Source organism: Chaetodon trifascialis, chromosome 12 (genome assembly GCF_039877785.1).
Source record: "Chaetodon trifascialis isolate fChaTrf1 chromosome 12, fChaTrf1.hap1, whole genome shotgun sequence".
NCBI classification, from domain to species: Eukaryota; Metazoa; Chordata; class Actinopteri; order Chaetodontiformes; family Chaetodontidae; genus Chaetodon; species Chaetodon trifascialis.
The window spans coordinates 15878012-15893994 of record NC_092067.1 but is presented as its reverse complement, the minus strand read 5'-3'; the positions used below and the strand labels follow the sequence as shown (position 1 = coordinate 15893994).

Sequence of the window (15983 nt, the reverse complement as noted above, 5' to 3'; positions counted from 1 at the left end):
CAATAGCAACTCACGCTCCACTCAGAAAGCACACAGTCTCCATCAGCAGGCCAGCGCAGACTTGGCAGACATTTATAAATGCGAGTCATCAAACTTTCCATTATTGTGAGCAGAAGCTAGGACTTCTTATCCATGTTGATTTTTGAGCTTGTCACTACTTTTCACTCTAGAAACTCATTGGCTTGTCCTGGAGAAATCAGAATAATTCATTTCATCTTCCTTTGCAGAGTTTTAGACAAAGTTAGTAAATTCTACCTAGAATTTTGACTTTTTTTGTCAAAATATTATCAATGATTATCAAAATAGTTGGTAATTACTTCAGTAGTTAATAACTAATCTATTAATTGTTGCAGCTCTCGTTAGATTATCTCATTACTTTTTATAAAGGTATACATAGTCTGTTCCCCATGTAGCAGTTCATCAAAACATAAAAAAAAGTTAAATACCATGCAAAAATTTAGGAAAAACACCTTCATAAAATATATTAAAATTGAGTCAACATTCCAAGGACTTCCTCTTCATGTTGTTTATTCTTCATTTTCAACAAGTTGAGAAATCAGTGTGTATGTTGTATTTATGATCACAGTCTCCAGAACAGCTACTTAAGTAGTGAGACTGTTGCACTGATCTACCACTAAGACATCGCGTTATGTGTGTAGGAAACATTTAAACAAAACGTTTTTGACGCTGTGCTACTCCATACCTGAAACGCAAACCCAAAACTTTATTTTGAAGGTAAAACACCGCACTTCCTGTACCGTTCTAGCTAGGTCCGGCAAGCTTGCTGTTAGCTTGGCGAAGGCCGAGACGTTCCTGTCAATCTGTCCAATCAGAGCTGACTGACAAGTTGGAAGTTGGTTGCTACGTCCTCATACAAAGCTGTGTGTGGGTCGAAGTTGTGGCGTGGAGCTTCAGCCAGGAAACTCAAAACTTCAGCCAAGTTTGTTTCGGTGACGGGGAAGTTGCGTGAACTTAGCGACACGGCCGTAATGTCCCCCGGCGGCAGGAGACGTCCGGAGCGACACGGTAGGAGAACATAACTTCACACTGGACCCTTTTGTTGGGCTGTGGGTGTGAGACCCTCCTGTGTTTCCTGACTGACAACACGAACCACCGCTGCTGCTCCGTGTCACACATGTTAGCATGCCACGCAGGCAGCTAACTCCTCCAAAGAGAAGAAAACTTTGCCAACAAGTCAAGAGCGACCCGCCAACTATGAGACTCTGACGTTTTCTGCGTTTGACGTTTCCTGCTTTAAAAACCCGACGATGATGAAGGTGAGGAGATACTTGAGGGGGAGTGGGAGGGTGCTGGCTTTCGTCTTCGTTGCCTCTGTCATTTGGCTGCTCTTTGACATGGCTGCGCTCCGCATATCAATAAACGACGTGAACGGTCAGCTGCTGAAGGAGCGAGTGATAAGAGAGAGGGAGGCCGTCAAACAGCAGTCCAGGGTCACACAGCTGATGAAAAGGGGATTTAAACACCCGGTGCAGTGGCTGGACCTGGCTGCCACACAGGCTGGCAAAGGGCCGCTCACCTCAGGCATCAAACTAGCCCATGTGTACAGACAGGGGGGTAAGAAACAGGAGCAAATGATGGGGGATAAAAAGTTCGACTCTTTTCAAGGAGATCGTCCTCCCAAGACTGACCTCCCTAAATATGTCGCTGCTGAACATAAAGAAGGAGCCGGCTTACAAAACGTCACACCAAAGCAGGGCGTTCTTGCACAGAAAAAAGTAGTAAATGGGACAAAACTGGAGAAAATCAGAGAAACAGACAGCTCTAATAAAGTGATCTTACCTGTAGGCGGGTCTGATATAACCCGAGTGCCACCTGGTGTTCAGGAAAACAAACATGCTCCGCTACCGACCTCAAAGAAGGGCCCCCTTAAAGCTGGAGATGTTGTGCAGAAAGCTGTGGACAGATCTGATTTAAAGCCAAACGAAAAAGTCAAGGATGAAACTAAGGCTGGAGCACAAGCGACGCGCCCTGTGAGAACATCTAAACCTCCGAGCAAAGAAGTAAAAGGAAAGGAGGTGAGCAACAAAACCGAGGAGAAACACCTGAGAACGCTCGCCACGAGCGATCCGAATGCAGCGAAGGAAACCCCGAAACCTGCGATGAAGCTCCAAGCAGGAGACGCCTCCAGGGATAACTCCACCGCTGTCAGGAAACCAGGAGTCCACAAAGTGCTTTCTCTGGACACGACTCACGTCCCCAGAGACGCCAACGCGGTGGGCCAGTTCGGGCAGGCAGCGCTTGTTGCCAGCAACGAAGAGTCCGAGGTGAGGAAGAGGTGGGACGAAGGGCATTTCAATGTCTACCTGAGTGACCAGATCCCGGTGGACCGGGCCATCCCGGACACCAGGCCCGAGATGTGAGTCGTCTTCTGCGCATTGTCCCTCTGCAGCTGCCGCGATGGCCGAGCTGAGTTTCCTTTTTTTTTGTTTTCCAGGTGTGCTCAGAATCTGGTCCACGATGACTTGCCGTCCACCAGTGTGATTTTCTGCTTCGTGGATGAAGTGTGGTCCACGCTCCTCCGCTCTGTGCACAGCGTGCTCAACAGATCTCCACCGCACCTCCTCAAGGAGATCATTCTGGTGGATGATTTCAGCACCAAAGGTAACCCTGTTTCTTTGAGTGGCTCACCATGGCGTGTCGAGACTGACAAGTGATGCAGCTAAAGCACCAGAAAACTGCTATTAATGACATCACTGAGGCTTTTATTATCAGAGGTCATTCGTTGTGGCCGGTCTGCAGTGCACAGTACGCCAGAAGAGATGACATTTACCATTTATCAGCCTTGTTTATAGCCTAAACTATATATACACAGTATTCATAATGATAGTTTGTCTTATAGTTAGACCTCACTCTTCAGACTATATTGAAATTTCTTGCAGCAAAATGTTCATGAATGTCTCTGGGTGTAGATCTTTCTACAAAAATGTCTAATAATTACGGTAATCTGTGGCAACGAACAGTTTGATATGAAGTTTGTCACTTAATATGTCAGTATAGTGTTTATCTGAGTAAAAAGTCCCCAGTTATAATTAAAGGTCCACCCATAATTAGTACGTTTAACCTGTGTGCTTCTGATTACAGTTCGATTTTTAAAGGTCCAATGTGAAGGCTTTAGTGGCATCTAGTGGTGAGGTGGCAGATTGCAACCAATTGAATACCGTAAACTTCACCCCTCCCTTTCCAAGCCTGCAGGAGAACTTATGACGGCCACTAAAAATCCAAAAGTCGCTCTCTAGAGTCACTGTTCGGTTTGTCCGTTCTGGGCCGCTGTAGAAACATGGCTGTGCAACACGTGGAACAGGACCTGCTCCCTCTGTAAATATAAAGAGCTCATTCTGCCAGTAGATCCCTTTAAACCCTGCACACTGGACCTTTGAGTGCCTCAGGTCACCCTTTAAAGCTCCATAAATCATATGTAATATTTTATCAGACAAACTGAAGGAGCCGCTGGATAAGTACATGTCCCAGTTTCCCAAAGTGCGAATCATCCGTCTGAAGGAGCGACAGGGCCTGATCAGAGCCAGGCTGGCTGGAGCTGCTGTAGCCAAAGGTAACCCTGCTTTGATCAGTTTATCATCAGTGTCTCTCATGTTTGGTTCACATATACATATGTGCAGTGACGGTGCAGGCATGTCCCACATAACAGAAATATGAGAGCAGCCACAGAATTCATGTGAATGTGCTAAACTGAAAACCCAAGTCTTCAGGGGCTCACAGTGCAGGATGTCGACACTCCATCCGGACGTAATTTGAGATGCGGGTTGTCTGCTGCGCAAGTTTATAACTGTAAATATTGTATCATACTTATCAACGTGACCTGGACTGAAGCACAGTTCAGGAAGACGTGCACACATGTTTGTTCAGCTCTCATGTTTGCATATGTCAGATAAGACGTCAAAAATTGTCACAGTGTTTTGTTGATTATTAACACTAATGTAAGATAACTAAAACGAGGATTCTTTACGCTGTAAGTAACTCAGACTGTTAGATAAATAAATAAAAACAGCGGGCTTGAAACAATGTAACGACAAAAGATTTTCAGGTGAGTATTCGTTTGCTCTCCACTCTGGTCTGATGGAGTGTTTGTCTCACATTCAGTTGTCTGTTTCTGAAACCTCAAACTGACACGGATAAATAGATTTTTAAAAGATCAGAAGTGCAGAAAGTCTGCGACCCAGTCTCTGTATCTCGCAAATCCAAACCTCTTTGCAAGGTGCAAATATTTTAGTGGACGTGTGCATGAAATGACACAATTGCGAAGTTTGTATATGGACTGAGAGCGATAGCATTAAAACTGATGTGACTGCATAAACAAACAGCTGTCTTGTAAACAACCTGTTTGTTACGCCTTCGAAGCGTCACGCTGTTCAAACACAGATGTGGCGACTTGTTTAACCGCAGCAGGAGGTTTGCTTTCCTCCGATGCAGGTGAGGTTCTTACATTCCTCGACTCCCACGTCGAATGTAACGTGGGCTGGCTGGAGCCGCTGCTGGAGAGAATCTACCTGGATCGTAAGAAGGTGCCCTGTCCGGTTATTGAAGTCATCAGTGATAAGGACATGAGGTGACTCAACACCACCCGCCGTATCTGAGTGTCGCACAATGTCGAGTGTGTGATGGAATGAAGAAAATGTTCTGGCTCTTTCTCCGCAGTTACATGCTGGTTGACAACTTTCAGAGGGGCATCTTCAAATGGCCTTTGGTGTTTGGCTGGAGCGCCTTACCAGACGAGTACATTAAGAAGCATAATATGAGCATCTCGGATCCCATCAGGTGCCGACAGTCGGTTCTTATAGTTTTGTTTTTAATTTTGTTGATGTTTCTGCTACATGTTTGTTTATTGTTTTTTTTCTGGCAGATGTCCAGTTATGGCTGGAGGCCTTTTCTCCATAGACAAAAAATACTTCTACGAGCTTGGCGCCTATGATCCTGGCCTGGAGGTGTGGGGTGGAGAGAACATGGAGATCTCATTTAAGGTACATCACCCGTCTCATTCAGACATGCATTAGGTGTTTGGAAACGTCCCGGAGCTTCTCTCACATGACTCCTTGTCCCATTTGAGTAGATTTGGATGTGCGGAGGGGAAATCGAGATTATCCCCTGCTCTCGAGTGGGACACATCTTCCGAGGACAGAATCCTTACAAGTTCCCCAAGGACAGGCAGAAGACGGTGGAGCGTAACCTGGCGAGGGTGGCGGAGGTCTGGCTGGATGAGTACAAGGACCTTTTCTACGGGCACGGGTACCACCACCTGCTGGATAAAAAGGTCATTGACATTGGCAACCTCACCGAGCAGATTGAGCTGAGGAAGAGGCTCGAATGCAAGAGCTTCAAGTGGTACCTGGAGAACGTGTATCCAGATATGGACGCTCCCTTAGTCAAAGCCGAGGGTCTGGTATGTGGACGAAGGCGCTTTTGTTAACATTTCCCTAAAGCCTGTGACAGCTTTGTGTCAGGATTCACTGAAGGAAATAAGAACAGCAGCAAGGCTTCTTTTCATGCACATCTCTGAATTGGTGAACAAATGTTTGCAGTGCTGTCGTTTCACTTCTGTAAAATTTTGATGGTGTCATTCTTCCTTGCAGATCTTCAGTCGTGGCTTAAGGAAGTGCCTCGTTCTGCAGAACGGCTCTCTGTTTTTTGAGATATGTGATCTCAGCAAGCAGGTAGGCGTCGCTATTTTATTCTAGGCGTTATTTGACAGCAGATCGTTTTCTTAAGCTTTCCTTAGTGCTTCTTGGGAAGATACGCACATATTGTGCAATTCTGGCCTTGTGACCGTGGTAATTGTGGGGGGGGCATAACAAAAATATCCAGACCAGGACAAGCACAGACAGGACCCAAGCCACGATAAACAAGGGTGTAGTCCAAGACGAGACCGAGCATTTCTAAATGTGGTCTTTTTGGATTCAGAGCAGCCCCACGGAGCCGTCCTTCAGAATCTTTCAGCCTCCATGAAGCGTAATTACATCCTTGTCACTCTTCTGTCAGAGTCAGCACTTTAATTACACCTGGATGAGGCACGTTCGCCAGCAGGACCTATGCGTCGCTCCCCAAGGCAAAGGCAACAGCTTTGCTCTAGTGTCGTGCGACAACTCCAAGGCTGAACTGCGCTGGTTCCACAAGTCCTCCAACTCTCTGGTAGGTTGACTTTCCCTGTGTTTGCCTTGTTCTTTCTCAGCTAATTTTAGCCTCTGTCAGACATATTTCAAGCAGGACGGGCCTGCTTCTAATTCACCACGAGCGAAAAATGTAGCTGTCAGTTGAAAATGAGTGCAGCCGAGCTTTGATCCTTCATTATGTTTCCTCTTCTGTCTCTGGGCAGGCGGAGCACCTCATAGCGGAGTTTGTGTCCCACCACATGTGCCTGGAGGCCGGTCCTCAGGGGGACACTCTTCGCCTCAACCCATGTGAACCCAGCAACGCCTTCCAGAAGTGGCAGTTCACGCACTACCACTCTCACTGATGAGACTGGAATGAGTTTTGTGCGTGAAAACATGCACTGTGAGGTCCGGCCTGCCATCCAGCCTCCACACACGACTGTCCAGAGGAGGTGGGGAAGTGCTTTGATAGCATGTGTGGTGTAAAGCAGAGGGTGTGGGGACGTGCAATGTTTCTAATGTCGTACCAGCACAGACTGACCTTGAGTTTAATCAGGCCTGTGCTAGAAGAAAGATGTAGATCTGGACTGGAGTCTGCTGAGTTTAGGAAAGCTCCTCTGCACTGGCGTTTGGAAGAAAAGGCTTCAGGACTTAAGGTGAAAAACACTCCGAACACGTTCTCGAGCACAACATATCATTTCACTGCCAAAGATAAAGAAGATAAACAGTGCCTCCTAGATTTGAGATGTAAAAAGTGATTTTGTGTGTGTGTGTGTGTGTGTGTGTGTGTGTGTGTGTGTGTGTGTGTGTGTGTGTGTGTGTGTGTGTGTGTGTGTGTGTGTGTGTGTGTGTGTGTGTTTTTGCTCTGCTGGGACTGAATAATGAGTTAACTGCATGTAACATAGAATTTATTCATTTTTCTGAAACGCCTCATATTTTCGGACGTTGTGGTCGTCACGATTGGTGGGTTTTAAATGATGCTTTATGTAGGTGTAGGTTTCCTTGTCACAGCTGTCCCTTTTTTTTTCTATGAATTTCTTCTCGTCACTAGAGGGAAGTGTTGGTTCAAAACACCCGATAAACCTGTGCTGTGATTTCATGATTGTTATCAAACCCTTTAACCACAGATTAACGGAAATGTGTTGTTTTTTCTTAAGAATGTAAAAATAGATTGATGAAGATAAAGATTCAACAGCACGTGTCTCCTTTTATTTGTTTCTCATCCACGACTCATTAGGACATACAGTTAATTAGTCAAAAATACTTCCCCTAATAGTTTCACGACTCCGTCTCGCTCCAGAAGTTAAGACGCTGAAGCTCTAACACCAAACAACATCTTACTTATTTTAAGTAGTAGGATTATAAAGGCCTGAGCTTCTTATTTATTTAATCCGTTGTTCACTACCTGCCTTGCATAACAAGATGTTTTCCTCCTAAACCCAAATGAAAAACATAGAGTGCCTCATAGAGATGACATGGTTGTTAGGCTTTGCTCAACAGATAGAAATCTTGTGTGTGAGGTTGGTGTGACCTGGAGGGTTACATCAGATGTTTTTAATACCATCTCAAGTAGTTTTTAGAACATAAATATGTCAACTGTGTACAATATGACGTGGATGTACGATCAGTTTCCTGAAAAACAATCATCTTACAAATTCATCATCATGTACTCAAACTCCTCAATCCTCTGGCGGGTGTTTCCTCTGCGGATCTTGCGGTAGGACACGCTGCTGTATTTGGAGGAAGAGAGGTGGTTGAAGGGTCTCTGGTGGCCGGGTTTCTTCGGCAGGGGCAGAGTGGAGAAGCCTGGACTGGGGTTTTGATGAAAGCCCACAGGAGCATGGACGTCAGGGTCCTGCTCTGGCTCCAAGTCCACCTGAAGCTGCCTGTCTCCTGATTTGTGGACTGCACCGCTGGACGTCTGCTCTGGGACTTCTGCCTCTGCGTTCAGCTTTGTGATACTCTCCTCATTAGCCGCATCAAAGGGTTGAAGGGTTGGTGTGTCGAGCATCACATCTTCCTCCTCTACTGGTGGATTCACTGGAATATAAAAAGAAGGGAGTTTTATCCTGTAAACAAAACCACCTCCTCAAACACAATAATACCAAAATCCTCTTACCTTTTTCTGCTGATGTATTTTGCTCAGGCTGGGTTTGCATGTTGGTGCAGTTCGGTTCTTCACAGGTGCTCACAGACTGCGCTCCTGGATCTGCTGCATCTGACTGATCCACAGGTTCAGTTTTTGGTGTCTGGAGCTCTTGACGTTCCTCTCCTTGTTCATTCGAAATGGCCCGCTGAGTCACTTCCTCCTCCATCTCTTTACCATCGTCCTCCTGCAGGACAGGCTCATCGTCAGCTGTTACACTGCTGACGAGATGCTCACACTCCCTGGTGCTAAAATCATAAGACGTGCTTGCTTTTACGTCCTGATGAGCTTGCTCCTCATCGCTGTAGAACACAGAGTCATCTCCCTCCTCCATCGACCACACGTCTCTTTCCTCAGATCCCTCCAGATTCTGAAGGGCTTCAAAAGTCACCCCACCAATTATCTTCAGCACCTGGGATGCGAGTGCATCTTCCTCTAGCGAGAGCCTTGGGACCTTCGGAGGCATCGTGTTCGTCTCCATCTCCATTCTTTCCACTACGATACTGAAAGCAGTCAAGGTCCAGTGCTTCTAGAGTCTTTGTTGCAGAGTTGTCGAATCAAGCCACCTTCGACTTTGCATTGTCACGTCGTCCGCTCCAGCGTTCCAAGTGTGCCACCAAAATACTTGCTGTCATCCTACATTGTCAGAGTGGAGAAAGACTCTCCTGCATTCAGCAGCCAGTGCAAGATCAAGCTGTCTGGCGCGCTCTGCAGTACCATGTAATTCTGTGTACGCGTCGAATCACAGAAGAACGGCAGTTTTGTTGTGGCCCCTACAAAGACTCTTTGTGACTCTGGCATCTGCACATGAAGTGATTGTACTCATTCTTTAATAATCTGTGCTGGGTGACCACTTTCACCCTGAAACATTTTGAGTGTGGATTAACATTCTCCTATAGGTTTTCCTTACAGGATTTCTTTTGGACATGTGCTGAAGCTAAGCCATGTTATGTCTTTAAGTGCATATAAAGACCTTTACATCACCTGAAGTGCTGATGTAACATTGGGAGAACTTAGAGTATGTTAAACACACGTCAGAACTGAGGTTCTCTGCACGCAGTAGTGCAAAGTAACTAAGTACATTTATCCAAGTACTGTACTTAAGTACAATTTTGAGCCACTTGAGTATCTTGGCTCCATGCTACTTAATCCAAAGTTCACAAATATTGTAAATTCATCTGTCAGTTACTTTTTACTTCTCAGTTCAAGATTTTACATGAAAAACATGATTCGTCTATAAGATACAACACATTATTAAAGATCGAACCAGGGTGCATACAAAAAAAACTGTCACTGGGGCCCCTTGTCACGTTTCAGATCTCTCTGAGCTGTTAACAACTCCACCCAAAAGACGTTTCCCCATCTAACTTCTCTCTCAAATGGTTTAATTTAAATAACTGTTGACAAACAAAGGTGTGAACTTCTCCAGTATTTCACAGAAAAGGAAAGATTAGAGAAAGGTCAAAAAAATTACCTTGTGACCCTTTGGAGGGGCCAGACCCCTAGGTTGAGAACCACTGGACTAAACCAACTATACTTATAGTATTTAGAGCAGCTCCACCTCAAACAGCTGCAGCAGTATCATGCTGCTTAAAACACTGATGCAGTTGTGACCATCAGATGTCACATGTTATAATAAATCATTTTACTGCAGAAATACTTCTTTTACTTTGAGTACATTTTATTGCTAATACTTTTACTTAAGCAGGACTATTTGAATGCAGGACTTTTGTATTTTTTCATTGTTTCAGTACTTTCACTCAAGGCTATGAATACTTCTTCCCCCGCAGTCTGCACGCAACACAACTTGCTTTCATAACGATTTTTATTTGAACCATTTCATTTTCTGCTTCATAGCTCTATTTGAATGGCCCCTCTCAGTTTTGCTGTTTCAAAATAAATTTTCATGAATAGTAATTAAGTGCAGGGAAACACATAACGTGATAATGCCCCTCTGTCTCTCTGCGTCTTAGGCAGCAGCAGCAGGAAACCAAAGAAGTGCGACTTGTTACAGGAAATGTGTAGGTTTTACAGCTTCATCTTTGCCAAATGTTGTGCATCCCCCAGAATACTATTTGTTTGAGTTTACGAGTAAATTATTTTTAATATTTAGCTGCATCATCAACAGAAGTTTTCAATGTGGGTGTCGCCTTTGCAGTTGAAATTGGACCTTTAGAATAGAGTGTGCATTGTTATCATCATCTGAAGGAAAACACTAGCAGGTGCATAAGACTTCAAAAGTTTATTTATTTTTGCATACATATAATCTGGATTTGGTACCAAAAAATAAAGCGTGACATCCTCTAAAAAGTTGTATTTTCTTGCTACCGAAAGTGAAACATTCAAATTTCATTAGTTTCAGACAAGAAACAGTTTCAGTGTTTCTGAACGAGCAACGCAAGTCGGTTGAAAGTAATTTTGGAAATGAAAACAGTTAAGTAGTACCTCTTATACCCACATCCTGTTTTGAGCTGAGCAGCCGGCTATACAGAGCAGAGGTTTGGTTTTGGTTTTCAGCACCTGAACGTGACAGAAGTAGGCCTGCTGTCTGAACAATGAATGGTGATGATGATGGTTCTCATGAGTTTCAGGTCCCAGTCGTCTCGTTTCAAAATTCAAGATGCTGCATGGACACAGCTGCTGCAGTTCACACTGATATGATTAATGCTGATCACACTCATCTTGTATGTACATTCATTCAATCACCTGCTCAAAGGAAGAATATTTTACATTTCCATAATGCTTCTGTGCACCACCAGCGAAGCCAAACAGTGAGCCAGGCTCACCTGAGAAGCTCACGACCCTCCTGAATAAATTTTGACATTATCTTTAATGCCAAGTGCTACAGTGTGTCCTCTCTGCGCCCCCATAAAAGCAAACCCCTATTATTATTTTTCAAGGGCTATCCCAGCCTTTTCGCTATGGGCAAACACTTCATTACAGTGTCTATTTCTCTCTGAATCTTGTTCAGAGAATCTTAGTACAAAGAGCACGTGAACAGCCCTTCACTGAGCATTTGTCCCCATCTCCTCCTCCTCTACTGATCGCTGGAGTCCAGGAATTAACTTGAAGATGTGTTTGCGAACACTGGCTCTCCTGCTTTTACGGGGCAGGGTACCGAACAAGGACGAGACCCTTGTTTCCTCCCATGAAGGCGAGAGGGAGCTGCTGCTGCCAGCCAAACTGGAGCTGCTGGAGCGGCCGAGGGATTGATGGTGGCTGCTGCTGCTTGATGAAAACCTGCCGGAGCTGTCCTGGGAGAGACAATCTCTGGAGAAGAAGCAGCCATCGTCGGAAGTGCTGGCTGCACTGAAGGGGCTGGGGGAGCTCAGATCTCCAAACACGCTGGCCTGGTCACTGTCATCAGTCATCACACTCCTGTAGCTGCTGTCACTGGAAAAACGCCGGCCACAGCGGCCTGTGGGGGAGTTCAGGACCGCTGAACAGTCCATGGAGAGGTGGAGGCTGCTGTTGTTCAAGTTACCTGAGAACACAGCGAATGTTAGTAAAAGCTACAGCTGCCGAGAAGTTTGCAGCAGGAAGTTCGTCAGCAGCCCCTGTGTTCATTTCTCAGGGGAACTCCTTCATGTAATTTAACTGGAGTTTACACTTCAGTACACATCAGAAACAGCGAAGCTGAAGAAAAAGGACAATGGCTGTGAGAAAGGAAGTGCTGTGGTTTGACAGTCGAGCGAACCCTCTCACCTCGCATCAGGCGTTTTTCCTGTACTGTAAGCGCTTGCAGCTCCACCAATTTCTCGCGTAGTGATTGCTACATAGGCAGAAAAGAGAAAAATTCTTTTAGCCTGTGCATTAAGAACATCTCAGCATGAGGGCACACAAGTCCTCTGCAGTGTGGGTTTAGTTGTGAAATGTCAGGCTGTTTCTCACAGTGATGTAGAAGTAGGTCAGACCGTAATTAACTACATGTGGCAGTTTTGCGCTCTCATTATTACCAGCTAGGTTTGTGTGGCTTGTATGCTGCTTAATATAAGCACAGAGCTACACAATGTCAACAGCAAACAGGCAGGGCTGAAGAGACACACCTTCAGCAGGTTCATCCTCTTCTCCAGCTCGATCTGCTTCACTACATTCCCACATACAGTCTCCATCCTGCAATCACATAATAGCACCTAATTACATATACTGTCTTTTTCTTAGTGGATGTACAGTTTCTGTGCAGTGTATCCTTCTGCGGTGCCTTGTTGTGCTGCCAGGACAGTGTTGGAAGTCATTTCTGTCACTCACTTTAGCCTGTTGGTTGATTCTCTTATCAGATCAAGAATGTGCTCATGAGATGATCCTTCAATGCTGACCCCATTGACTGTGACGATAATATCTCCTGCAAGAAATGAGGATGCAACAAATGGAACTCAACAAACACTATCAATTATATTTGTGCATCAGTGCGCGTGTGTGTAGGGGTGGAAAATAGCTTTTACATGTGTGCTAAGTGGTACATGTGTTAATCTTTACGTTCACCAGAAAAGGTCGGATGGTTTTGTATGTGCATGAGAGGATGCATAGGGCCTATGTAGGGGATGTGGGTGGTTCACCTGCGGTCAAGCCAGCACTCTCAGCAGCGCTGCCCTCCTGCACCTTACACACATACGTGCACATCTCCACTGCAGAGCTGTCCTTCAGCTGCAGGCCGTAGGTCTGCAACAAGAGACAGTTTTGTCACAAAAGCTGCAGAAACAACACTGTGAAAACCGCTCTAAAATTAGAGATTTAAAAGCACGACAATGATGCACGCCACATGTACTCCATCTTAGTGAGTATAAAATGTGATAATGCTCACCTGAATTTCAAAACCAAATGTTTCGTTGTCTTGTTTTTCCAGTACAATTGTGATCCTGTGCAAAAAAGACAAATGCAAAACAAGAGAAAACGGATATTTTAGGAACTGTTCTTTAAGTATTTAATTCTCTTTCATAAGTATGAAGTATTTTGCATGTAGTAAGGCTAAAGGTGAAACACTGTACTGAATGATGAATTGCACATCAGATTTGATATTTTTACCTTTGTGGGTCAGAGTAATCAACCAGGGAGTTGGAGTGGCTTTGTTTGGGCTGCAAATGGAGAAATGCAGAGTTCCTCTTTAAAACCATATAATGGATTTAAGTTTTAAGCGTATCAGGAAACTATGTGAGAACATGGTGATCCTATAGTATTGCATAACTCAAAAGATTAAAATTGTTAAAAAGCTTTAGTCCAGTTGCACAGAGCTGCTGTATTCTTGTTACACAGTTGGTGGTAAATCATTGAACTGCTTCTCATTACAAAACTCTGTAGGAAAAATCTCAGATCTAACTTAACATGTTTTATATCAGTGTTTGATCTAAATTGCAGACGTGTGTGTGTGCGTGTGTGTTTACAATCCATATCCAGGCTACTGTATTCATTGCACTTGATGTATAGTCTCACCTTGCGGACTCTGGGCAGGGAGCCTGTGTTCTGCCGGTGTCGATCATTGTTTCCCTTCAGTGAACGCCTGTACCACAGGGAGCATTTCTTCCTCAAAGTATTATCCAGAATGTAATTCTCTTGACTGGCCTGGCGTTGAAGTCCATTGAAATTCATGGTGGACTGCATGGTAGAGAAGTCCTCAAAGCACCATCATGTTCTGCTGCAGCAGCTCTTCAGTGATTGTGTGGCCCTGCCCTGCTGTGCAGCCAAAAGCAAAATGTGTCAAAGCGGAAATCCACGTCATGTGATGGCTGTGGTGGACCTGCATCTGCAGATCTCAGCCTCACGCACCTAATTTCCTGTTCACCTCTTTTAACTTTTGTTCTTCTTTTTTCCTGTTTCTTAAGAGGGGCTGGTCTGCTTTTTCGGAAAGCAAAGGAAGGAGGGTATTTGGGCTTTTTTTCGTGCTATTCCCCTTCAAACAGTCCCTTTCCCTTTTTGCAGTCTTTGCAATTCGATTTATGGTCTGTCAGAAATCAGCAATGCATGAGAAACTGCCACCTCACGCCTCCACCAGCACCTGCTTTCAGCCTCTCTCTCTCTCTCTCTCTCTCTCTCTCTCACTTTCTCAGTGGGCTAAGCTTCAGCCTGAACCCGAGTCCTGTGTTCTGCCAAGCAGGGAGACTTGTCTTATGAGGACAGACAAAAGGCTGATTTAGCTTGGGGCCAGTGTCACGCTCCCCAAACAGACAGCATGGGTCACTGGGCAGAAGGCATCAGACATGGTTCGGTTCAAAAGGGAAATAACACACACAGGCTGGAAGTCAGAGGGACAATGGCTGATGGGTTAAAGAAAACTGAACCACAGTGCAGCACCACACCCATGCCTTCAATAGGTACACCGTTTACTCTGTGAGAAAAGAAGATCACCTTTCACCATGAACAAAAGCTACATTTCTGTGGTGGCCAGAAAACCAGAGAAAAAGGCTAATTCACTTTAAGGCTCATTACTGTACATATAAGCCAGCTGAAATACTCCTTAACCAGCAGATTGCCTCACAGCAATCCCCTCCGCCCCACTGACCCTCAGCAGGGCCGTTGGCCAGCCGACCACGGGACCGTCTGGAACACAGATATCCCATTTCGCCAGGATGTTGCTAATTCCCTTCCACACTTATACTACTGTAAGCACAGGAAACTGTATAAAGTATAAAACATATAAACGCTTTGTTCTCTTCGTTGATAGCAGGCGCTCTCCTACTGCTTGAGTGACGAAGACAACAGAAAATCATTGGATGCATCAATCATCAGTGATTCTGTAATACATGAGAAATTTGCTGAAACAGAGTGAGACAAAGCAGAGCTTCATATTTTTTCTTTCTTAAAACAATGCTCACATGCTCATATGTACACCGAGCATCTACTCGCCACTGTATTCGTTCGTCCTGTCCATACTGGCTGTGTGTTTGGTGCTCAAATGCATTGTAAAGTTCAGCTGAAGATAATGTGAGTTTTTGTCTTTGTTGATCAAATCTTAGGGCTGCACGGTGGCGCAGCAGGTAGTGTGCGTGCCTCACAGCAAGAAGGTCGCAGGTTCAATTCCCGGGTCGGGCCTTTCTGTGTGAAGTTTGCATGTTCTTCCCATGCATGCGTGGGTTCTCTCCGGGCGCTCCAGCTTCCTCCCACAGACCAAAAACATGCTCATTAGGTTAATTGGTGACTGTAAAATTGCCCCTAGATGTGAGTGTGAATGGTTGTATGTCTGTATATGTTGCCCTGCTATCAGCTGGCAACTGGTCCAGGGTGTTGTTGACAGCCGAGATAGGCTCTGGCCCCTCCGCGACCCCGAAGGGGATAAGCGGCATAGAAGATGGATGATCAAATCTTAGCACCAAATTCTCTTTTTGTATTCACAAACGTTGTTTCCTTGGTTCAATTTATAACCACTTATCATTTGAAGGGTCATGGGGGTGCTGGAGCCGATCCCAGCTCACATTGGCCGAGAGGTAGGGTGCACCAGGGCTGCTCGCGCTCACACCAACTTGCAATGTAGAGTCACCCATTTGCCTGCATGTCTTTGTGAGAGGAATATGGGGAGATCATGCAAACCCCACAAAGAAAGGCCCCAGGCGGCAGGTTCAAACCCAGAACTTTCTTGCTGCGAGACATTGTTAAAAGACATAGCTGAAAGAAATGTGAATCCATCTTTTAAGGGGTTAAAATAGCTAAAGAGCTGAAATATCTTTGGTACTTTTTTTCTTTACTTTGCTTACTTGTGTCAGTATAAGAATGTGTCCATAAACCTC

General features: G+C 45.1%; 3 protein-coding genes across 3 annotated transcripts; 1 reads left to right on the top strand and 2 right to left on the bottom strand.

The window, feature by feature from the left end:
- Positions 1–829: 829 nt before the first annotated feature.
- LOC139340088 (polypeptide N-acetylgalactosaminyltransferase 5) lies at positions 830–7359 on the top strand. Its single transcript, XM_070975697.1, has 10 exons — positions 830–2377; positions 2456–2622; positions 3452–3571; positions 4450–4585; positions 4675–4794; positions 4880–4997; positions 5087–5416; positions 5607–5687; positions 6013–6162; positions 6347–7359. Exons 1-10 carry the CDS (start codon positions 1269–1271, stop codon positions 6485–6487), a joined length of 2472 nt encoding a protein of 823 aa, XP_070831798.1. The 5' UTR covers positions 830–1268; the 3' UTR covers positions 6488–7359.
- A 63-nt stretch (positions 7360–7422) lies between these two features.
- LOC139340091 (surface protein-like) lies at positions 7423–8987 on the bottom strand. Its single transcript, XM_070975705.1, has 2 exons — positions 8242–8987; positions 7423–8162 (listed from the first exon to the last, which is right to left on the bottom strand). Exons 1-2 carry the CDS (start codon positions 8753–8755, stop codon positions 7771–7773), a joined length of 906 nt encoding a protein of 301 aa, XP_070831806.1. The 5' UTR covers positions 8756–8987; the 3' UTR covers positions 7423–7770.
- Positions 8988–10495: 1508 nt separating this feature from the next.
- cytip (cytohesin 1 interacting protein) lies at positions 10496–14233 on the bottom strand. Its single transcript, XM_070976038.1, has 8 exons — positions 13696–14233; positions 13291–13340; positions 13070–13124; positions 12825–12927; positions 12517–12610; positions 12315–12381; positions 11974–12040; positions 10496–11752 (listed from the first exon to the last, which is right to left on the bottom strand). Exons 1-8 carry the CDS (start codon positions 13861–13863, stop codon positions 11274–11276), a joined length of 1083 nt encoding a protein of 360 aa, XP_070832139.1. The 5' UTR covers positions 13864–14233; the 3' UTR covers positions 10496–11273.
- Positions 14234–15983: the final 1750 nt, after the last annotated feature.

What these genes read in the sequence shown, in the direction of transcription:
- LOC139340088 (XM_070975697.1), top strand. Translation starts at nt 1,269, where the DNA reads ATGATGAAGGTGAGGAGATACTTGAGGGGGAGTGGGAGGGTGCTGGCT. An exon ending in TAGTCAAAGCCGAGGGTCTG is followed by an intron (nt 5,417 to 5,606) that starts GTATGTGGACGA and finishes TCTTCCTTGCAG; the next exon opens with ATCTTCAGTCGTGGCTTAAG. An exon ending in TATGTGATCTCAGCAAGCAG is followed by an intron (nt 5,688 to 6,012) that starts GTAGGCGTCGCT and finishes CTCTTCTGTCAG; the next exon opens with AGTCAGCACTTTAATTACAC.
- LOC139340091 (XM_070975705.1), bottom strand. Translation starts at nt 8,755, where the DNA reads ATGGAGATGGAGACGAACACGATGCCTCCGAAGGTCCCAAGGCTCTCG. An exon ending in AAATACATCAGCAGAAAAAG is followed by an intron (nt 8,163 to 8,241) that starts GTAAGAGGATTT and finishes TTTATATTCCAG; the next exon opens with TGAATCCACCAGTAGAGGAG.
- cytip (XM_070976038.1), bottom strand. Translation starts at nt 13,863, where the DNA reads ATGCAGTCCACCATGAATTTCAATGGACTTCAACGCCAGGCCAGTCAA. An exon ending in GAGTGCTGGCTTGACCGCAG is followed by an intron (nt 12,611 to 12,824) that starts GTGAACCACCCA and finishes CATTTCTTGCAG; the next exon opens with GAGATATTATCGTCACAGTC. An exon ending in GAATCAACCAACAGGCTAAA is followed by an intron (nt 12,382 to 12,516) that starts GTGAGTGACAGA and finishes ATGTGATTGCAG; the next exon opens with GATGGAGACTGTATGTGGGA.